The sequence below is a fragment of the Microtus ochrogaster genome, chromosome 10 (assembly GCF_000317375.1).
Source record: "Microtus ochrogaster isolate Prairie Vole_2 chromosome 10, MicOch1.0, whole genome shotgun sequence".
Lineage (NCBI taxonomy): Eukaryota > Metazoa > Chordata > Mammalia > Rodentia > Cricetidae > Microtus > Microtus ochrogaster.
In genome coordinates, this window is record NC_022016.1 from 70,468,976 (window position 1) to 70,478,220 (window position 9,245).

General features: G+C 41.1%; 1 protein-coding gene across 5 annotated transcripts in view; it reads right to left on the bottom strand.

Moving 5' to 3' along the window:
- Wdr78 (WD repeat domain 78) overlaps window positions 1-9,245 on the bottom strand; it is a 70,536-nt gene that overhangs the window by 26,588 nt on the left and 34,703 nt on the right. For all 5 annotated transcript variants that reach the window (XR_003377399.1, XM_005353482.3, XM_026782110.1 and 2 more), the window contains one exon: window positions 3,892-4,023. Coding sequence is in view for 4 of the 5 variants with exons in the window: in XM_005353482.3 (XP_005353539.1) it covers window positions 3,892-4,023 (132 nt within the window). In the remaining variant the exon portion in view is untranslated. The remainder of the gene's footprint in view (window positions 1-3,891; window positions 4,024-9,245) is intronic.

A 9,245-nucleotide genomic window follows, 5' to 3' on the forward strand; every position in this document is an offset into this window, starting at 1 on the left:
GGGAGGGAAATGGGAGGCAGTGGCGGGGAGGAGACAGAAATCTTTAATAAATAAATAAACGGAAAAAAAGAAAAGAAAAAAAGAAGAGCTAAATTCAACTTCAAAAAAAAAAAACCAAAAGCCCAATTAAATGCTTTATTTTATATGTACATGAACACGCTGGTCATGGTGTTTTATCGTAGCAACAAAAAAGTAACTGATCCATCAGTTCTGAAAAAAAAAAGACAGGGAGAAGAAAGTATACAAAAGACAAACAGAAAGAGCCCTGGAGAGGGGAAAAGAAGTAAGAATATTCGGGGTCCTTGAAACCCAAAGAAAGGCACAGTGGTGAAGGAAGCCTGTTGAGAGGGTCAAGGAGCAGCTTTAACAAAGCTGTTTGAGGCAACTTGTCAACTGTAGCAGTTATCCTGCAGAACTGGGGGAAAGTGCAAAGGCCAAGGGACAGGCTGGCTTCCATCCTCCCCAAATGAGGCTTTGACATCATGTGTGGTATCAGAGAAGCTGTAGTAAAGGACCAGAACATTCACCTCTACCACATAGGAAAATACCAGACATGCACAGCTGGGGAGCCCAGGATTTCTCAGACACCAGGGATTAACAGGTTTCCCCATCTCCCGACTGAAGCTGACAGAGCCAGGAATCAGAACTTTTATGATCGTCTAGCAATAACTGCAGTAGTCTCTGTCCTGTGATGACAGTGATCCTGTATGTGGCTGAGTGGGTGACGAGGCAATCCTATCTGCTGTAGCCACAGAAGAACGAAGGAAGCTGGGGTGCTCAGCACAGTTCAGCAGTCACAGCCCTTAGGCGCCACAGGAAAGTCAGGTAAACAAAACAAAAAACCTGATCTATTGAGTCTGGTGCATGCATATCACCCCAGCTCTCAGGAGGCTGGGGAGACAAGTGAGTCTAGAACACCTGGGTCACAGAGCGAGGCCCTATCTAAAAAACTCTGGGCTTCTGCCACCAATTGGCAGTCCTGAGACAAAGACTCCCACTCCCTGGATAACTCACTGTTGAAGCCTGGTAATATGGAAGCTTTATATCTATATTTCAATTGAATATCACTCCCTGTACCAAGAACAAAGAAAATCTCAACTTGAATTGAAAAGATGATAATCAGCAGACACAAAAACCAAGCTGAGAGAGACAGTAGAATTATCTAACAAAGAATTTACATGGATCATTATAAAAATACTTTTTACAAACATCCTTAAAAAGTATTATCAAAGGAATAGAACACCTAAATGAAAAAGAAGAAGAACGAAAGGAATTATAGGATTGAAAATCATACTCAGAATTTACAATTTCAATTAACGGGTTCAATAACAGAATCAAAAGGAAAAAGAAAAATGTATCAGTGAACTCAAAGGAAGAATAATGAGCAACCAACTTTGGTATAGGGGTATTTTTTTTTTTTTTTTTTTGAGACAGGGTCTCTCTCTATGTAATCTTGGCCTCAAACTCATTATGTAGACCAGCCTGGGCTCGAACTCACAGAGATCTGACTGGCTCTGGCACTGAGTGCTGGGATTAAAGGTGTGTGCCACTACATCCAGCTCATTTAATACAGCAAAAAACTGATCTTAAAAACAAGTGACAAGATGGCTCAGTGGTGAAGAATGCATACTGCTCTTATAAAAGACCAAACGCAATTCCCAGCTCCCACATCTGGCAACTCCTAACCGCCTGTGACTCTGACTTGAGGGATGCTGGTGTCCTCCTCTGGCCTCCTCCTACTCAGCACTCAGGTGCACAGGCCCCACTGCCATACATACACATTGTTTCAAATAAAACTAGTATTCAAACTCAGGAGAATAACCATAAGTAAAAACATAAAATAAAACTACTCTGAAAAAACATACTGAATAAAGCCTCGGGGCCCTATGAGATTATAATATTCAGGTGATTATTATTTCAGAAGGAGAGAAAAGTGTCACATGAAAAAGTGCCTGAAAACAACGCTGAAAATACATAGAACTGAGCAAAGAACAAAAAGAAAGTGAAGAAACTGAGTGAGCCTTGAAGAGGAAATCTAAAGATAGCCACCAAAGACTTACCATATTTGTACTACTGAAAACAGAAGACAAAAATAAAAAAATAAAACAGGAGGATAAAAAAATGATGAGAGCAGTGAAGGCGAAAGATATTTATAGGAAGGATTATTTGAGTATCAACATACTTTTCATTAGAAACAAGAGATTGCAGAAGACTTTGTGTTTGTTCTCTGAATGGTGGATGAAAAGAACTTTCACACAGAATTCTGTAGTAAAAACATCCAATAGAAACCAGGAGACGATGAGGCTCAGTGTGTAAAGTGTTGCCACGAAGGCATGAGGACTTGCGCTCAGTGTGGATAAGCTGGGGACAGGCAGGGCCCGGTGGCACACATCTTGAATCCTGCACTCAGGAAACAGAGTCAGGTGGGTCTCTGAGACCAGCATGGTCTACATACTGAGTTCCAGTCCAGCTAGGGTTACATAGTGAGACCTCGCCTAAGGAAGCAGCAGCGACAGCAGCAGCAGCTGGCTACAGTGGTTCTCACTCCTAACCTAGGAGAGACGGTTTCCTACAGCTTACTGGCAAGACAGTGGAGCCAAATCGTTGGGTCCAAGACCAGTAGGAAACTCTGGCTCAAAAAATAAAGTGTAAAGCACTTGAAGAATGACAACTTCAGCTGTCCTTTGATCTCTACATGTATACATGAGTATATACATGCACAACTGCGCATACATAATACACATAAACACACAAAGTCTGTAACACAAATATATTTTATTTCTTCTGAGATATTTGTGATTGAAGAATTAATTACATTGTCTTATGAAGTTCTAAATATCTAAATGTCTTCCTTGATATCTAGAAGAAATATGAAAGGCAAACGCTATAAACCAAAGAAGATGCGCTCATGCCTATAATCCCAGGGCTCAGGAGGCAAACGCAGGGAGATAACAGTAAGTTCCAGGCCAGCTTAGTGTTCACAGGTTCCAGGCAGGCCAGGGCACATGATAAAATCTTGCCTCAAGAGAACCAAAACCAACCGCCAAAGGCAGAAGTCGAAAGGGTAACATGTTGACGCCAGTGGAATTTGGTAAGTTATACGTATGTAATGCCATATGCAGACAAGTAACCAACTGAACAGAAATACAAAGATAAGCTGGGGAACAGACGGGCACACACAGATGTAAGCTAAAAGGTTACTAAAAAAGGAATAACAACCAAAAGATAGTAAAAATCAATCAATAAATAAAATGAAACAAAACCAGAAAGCAAATAATAAAAGATGCAATGTTCTAATATTCTAACTTAAAGGCAGCTAGCCGGAGTGTCCAGCAGCAAGCAGTAACAAGATTGTCTCAAACAGGCTGGAAGGTGAGGACCCACACCCAAGTTTGTCTTCTGACCTCTGTTCACACTGGTGAAATGCACATACACATATAAACTTGCACACTCACATATAAACTTGCACACTTACACAAATCTGTGCATATACATATGTGTGAAAAAAAGTTTAGAAAGAGAGAGAAAGGGAAAAAATGCACTAGAGAAAAACTTAAAAACAAGGCCTGGTGGCAAATGCCTTTTATCCCAGAGGAAGGAGGATCTCTGTGAATTGGAGGTCGGCCGGGTGCACATAGAAAGTTACAGGCCCCGGTCTGAAACAGCAACAAACTCCTGACAGGCATCCAAGATAAAAAGAAAACCTTAATTTCATGCTTGGAATCCAGGAAGCTGAAAGCACTGGCAGAATCCCCGAGAAAAGCTGTACTTTCCATGTTCTGTGCACAGGGAAACTTGGGACCTGCAGCAGCAGAAGGTAAAGCACTACGTGGAGACAGCCTGCAAACCCTGCAACCGACAGAAGCACCTCACCTCTGCCCATGTACTTACCATCTAGGTTCTCGTCCTGGTCTTTAGCAAGTAAATTTCCTTTACTTCCAGCCACGGATGATGGTTTTGCTGACAGCAAAGCTTCGGGAGCGTTGAAAGAATCATACAAATCCCAGGCGGTGGCCATTATGCCTGGACAGACAGAAAAGGCAAAGGATTTCAAAACAAATTCTAATATTACAGCTTTGTATGTAACTGGTCGTAGAAAAAAATCTAAAATTATTTTCTATTAAAAGCACGTTAATTTTAATGACATTGGCAGGAAAACAACAGAAATAGTTCATGAGGCCACCAAGGGAGATCCTGAGCCACTTCACTATTAGCTTCTAGATATGCCTTCATGTTTTAGGGATAGCCCAGGTTACCCTCACTCTCATCTGACCTCTGTCTCTCCATCTTTCCTACCCAGGCTTAAAAAGAATCACCTCATCAGCCTGTCATTGCAAGGCTGTCATGGGATATGGAGCTGGGCAACACCCAGACAATGTTTTTGCTAGTGACGGACACACAACAGCTTATATTTTACAGATCTGCTCGTGGGAAGCATCTCATTCCTTTTTACTCAGTAAAGTTCCCTATACAACTATTTAGGTAAAAACATTGTACTTGTTAGGACAATGACATTGTCAAAAACCTTAATTGCATTTATTCAAATCATTAAATATAGCAATAGTGATCAAATACAAACTGAGAGCATCATTTATCTTTAAATAATAATTTCAAAAGCCCCCATCCTCTTTCACTAACAATTTACTGTTTATGTAGCAATATATTATTGCTAGGTACTACATTCCTACTGCTGACCCTACTAACTTTCCGTTAGTGGTGTGGAGTTTTTGTTTTGTTTTTAAGAATGATGTTTTAGTAAAGAACTTTTCCTTTAAAACTCAAGATGGGATCTGGGCCTAGTAAATGTAGCCATTTCTACTAGAACCATACAATATAAAACCAAGGCTCTCAGCAAAAAGGAAGACGAGAAGGAGGAGGAGGGGAATAGGAGGACATGGGAAGTTTTGTTTTTGAGGTAGGATGCCATGTAGATAGGCTGGTCTCAGATTAGCTATGTGGTCAAAGATAACTGATTTCTTGGTCCTCTCATTTTTGCCTTTCCAGTGCTAGAGTTACAACGATCCATTGCCTTGCCAAAAGTGGGTTGTTTTTAACGTGTGAGTACATGTGTGTACGTGTTAATGTGTGTGTGAGAGCTGGCTCCACTCCTTGCCTGAGGGGGTTGGTTCCAGCATCCTAACTGAGGAGCTTAGCTACCACCCAGGCTCACATCCTGGGCCTTCAGATAGCCCATCCTAAACACCCACCCCATCTATGACCTCCTGGAGCACATGAACATAACTATAGCTGCAGGATCTTTCTGTCTCCGGGTAATAGCAGGATAGAGGAGTTTCGGTGACGATCCAGTATTGATGGTGTACCAGGAGCCAGAGGCCCTGGATCTAAGCAACAACTCATTGTGGTAAGCATTTGCGGATGGGGCTGATTGGACAAAAGGGTATAATGCATGGCACACTGCAACTCCCAACGCCACTAGGACGAATGAAGAGGTGTTGGAGAGGTGGGAAAAAAGGGAGGAGCGAGGTGGGATTTTTTTTTGTTTTTAATTAATTTGGGGGGGTGGGTACTTCTTTTGAGGAGAGATGCTGTAGGGTGAGGGGTGGATATGGAGGGACTAGGGGATGAACGGGATTTGGGTGCAAGATGTAAAATTCCCAAAGAATCAATAAAGAATTATGTTATTTTAAAAAATCTGAGCTGGGTGATGGTTGTGCATGCCTTTAAACCCAGAACATGGGAGGCAGAGGCACGCGAATCTCTGTGAGTTCAAGGCCAGCCTAGTCTACATACCGAGTCCCAGGACAGGCTCCAAAACTACACAGAGAAACCCTGTTTCTAAAAACAAAACAAAACAAAAACAAATCTTCAACCTAGTGGATTTGCTAATTCTTCCCTTCTGAGTGCAGTATATACAATTCACATGTGTGCCTGGTACAGCCAGAGAAGCAGAGCCTCTTCCGAAGGAGAAGGATCAGAATGCACACTGTCTGAAACTGAACAGAGCCAACAGCACACCCAGAAGCAGCTAAGCGTTAATTCCATCTCCTGACCTTTCCTTCCAAATGAGTCCCTTCTTTTTCCCTGGAAAAGAGGCCACAGAGTGAAAATTTAACTGCAATTCCTCCATTTGCACAAAGGGTGGAGTAAGTTAGTAAGGAGATGAAGGGGTAATTTACAGCATCCTCAAATCACTCAAGACAACATCTTATAAAGAGGCTCAAGAATTACATGAAGAACAGTAAAGGCAGATGGAACTGCTGATTCACACCTACAATCCCAGCCCACAGAAGCAGAGGCAGAAGGACCGTTGAAAAAGAGACCACCCTGTGTGATATACCAAGCATGAGGCTAGCTTGAGCTACACAACAAATTCAACAGCCTAAGCAACATAGCAAGGTTCTTTCTCTGGTTTAAGAAAAAACAAAAGTCACATAGCAGAAGCCTGGTAGTGAAAGTGGTTGAGCTATCATTGAGTCACTGGGATAAATGTCACTTGGCCATAATGTACAGTCCACTTCATGCAGGGTTGGATTGAGCTTGCTAGTATTATGGGGGGTATTTTTATATTCAAAACCATTTTTTTGGAAGAGAGGATGGAAGATTAGCATTAAGTCTTCTATTTAAAAAAAAAAAACTGTTAGAATTCACCTGAGGAACCATGGACCCTGGCGTTCTCTCTGAGGAAAGGCTTAGGATTGCTAGATCAATCTCTTTACTTTTGGTAGATCGAGTCAGATTTTCTACTACCCCTTGAGTCAGATCAGGCCACTTGTGTCTGTACAGGAATTCTTCCATTTCATCTAGCTATCTATGCTGGCATACCGTAGTTTACAATATTCTATCACAGCACTGGTTGAGGAATTCTTCCATTTCATCTAGCTATCTATGCTGGCATACCACAGTTTACAATATTCTATCACAGCACTGGTTGAGGATCCACAGTCACACCTGCACTTTGATAACCGAGTCTCCTCTTTTCCAGTAATCAGTACAGCAAGTTGGCTGATTTCATTCACGTTTCCAGAGCACCAGCTTCTGGTCTTTATCTAGTTCACTTTTCTCTATTTCGCTTGTTCTGTTACTTCTGTCCTTCTACTAGAGTTGGATTCAAACTTCTTCAGTATCCTGAGCTGTAAAATTAGCTTATTAATTTAAGCTCTTTCTTCTTTCTGAATTGTCTAGCTATTCCTCCTTAAGCAGTGCTTTGAAACATTCCATACATTTTGGTACACTGGGTTTTCATTTTTCAAAACATAATCGATTTTTCATTTGGGATAGAATATTGTGCACATTTTTGTTATGTCAAGTTTGTTTCTTGTCTTGTGGATGTGATGCACGGCCCTCACACGTGCTATGCAAGACTCTACCACGGAACTACAGCCCAACACTCTCTACGTGGTTTAGGCATCTGTCTGGCTCTTCTGCTCATTACTGGAAAGGCATGTTAAAGCATTATTGCGGGACTAATGCTCGCCTCACCTGAGTCCACTCTTGCTGCTTATTTAGATCTTTCATCTTATGTTTACAACTGTTATGTTTTCCTTGTGGATTGAGCTATTGATTACTACACAGTGTTCTTTGGTACTTATGAGGATTTCCCGAAGTCTTCATCTGATTAGTAAAGCTGTCTCCATTTTCTCTTTCATGCATACTTAGCCTCTCACAGCGCTCTTATATTCAGCCAATCTTTTTCAACTGTACAGCATAATTAATTTATATTTAAAGTAATAACTAATGTGGAATTGTTGGTTTTTAAAAAACATCTTGATATTTGTATTCTCTCTACCTTGTTTCTCAACTCCTCAGTGACTATTCTATGTATAACTGATCTTTTGACAGTGTCTCATTTTTATTCTGTTCTTATCTTCCTTTCCCTAACTTGTAGGATGTATATTTTTGTTGTCATCATGTTTTTTGTATGTTGGCACCATTTAAAGATTATAACCAAATTTTGAAAATTAAACCTATTCTTAATTTAATAACTTTGTAAATCACATATTAAAACTTTCCTTTTATATAATTCTGCCCCACCACTTGTTTTTTAAAATTATATTCTTTGCATATTGTAAGTCCATTAACAACCTAAACACTGTTTTATCAATATCTCTAAAATTTAATATTTATTTTTATGTCATGAATGTTTTATCTGTGTGTATCTATGCATGAAGTGCCCACAAAGGCCAAAAGAAGGCGTTGGATCCTCTGGAGCTGGAGTTACAGATGGGTGTAAGCCACTATGTGGGTGTGGAGATGGAACCCAAATCCTCTGGAACAGCATCAAGTGCTCTTGACCACTGAGCCACCTCTCCAGGCCCTCTGCATCTCTTTTAAACTCTACTGTAAAATGGGCAATTAAAAACAAAAGTTACCGGCTTCTGCCCTTGCCTGTGTGTTCTTTGTACTGCTATTCAGTTTCCTCTCACGCGTCTTCAGGTTCCTGTCTCCTGTCCTCCTTTTTCTGCCTAAAGGACTCTAATTAGCATTCATTTAAAGCAGCTCTGCCATCAATAAATTCTGTTAGCTTTTGAAGACTCAGAAGTATCTTACTTTCTTTGCTTCTAAAGGATCTGGCATTTTTATTTGACAGCGCTTCTTTTGCTTTCGAACTTTAAATGTCACGGTGCTAACGTCTGCCCTCCATGGTTTCCAGTGCAAAATTTAGTATTAAAAATTAGACCGTGTGTGATAAATCATTTTTATATTGTGACTTTCAAAATTCTCACTCTGTGTTCTGACTGACTATGCATGTGTCTTTTCGGAGTTCTTCTCAGAGTAGACCCTTAGCAAGTAAGAGAGACCTGTTCCTGTGCTCCTGGTGCCCCTCCTCACAGTCCCATTGCATCCACACATGTGTGCTTACTGTCTCACGGGGTCCATTAGCGTAGTGTTCTTCTTTCCTCTTCCTCAGACTGAATCTTTTGCAATGATCTATCATCAAGAATTATTACCCTGTCTTCTTTCCTAACTGTTCTGTTGCAAACTATAGGACACAGTCTCATTTCCATTGTTATACACAATGAGATGACCCTGAACTCTTGATCCTCCTGCTGGCCCGTCCTGGGAACAGAGACCTTATAGGAATGCAGCATCACACTTCACTTATGCGGTGCTGTGGATCAAATCCAGGGGTTCATGCTAATGAGAATCTGTACTTCCTGTCATCAGTCTACCAGGGAAGGAACACCAGCAGGATACCCAGGCAAGGATACCCAGGTACACCCACACATCATCCAGGCAAGGATACCCAGGTACACCCACACTTCATCCAGGCAAGAATACCCAGG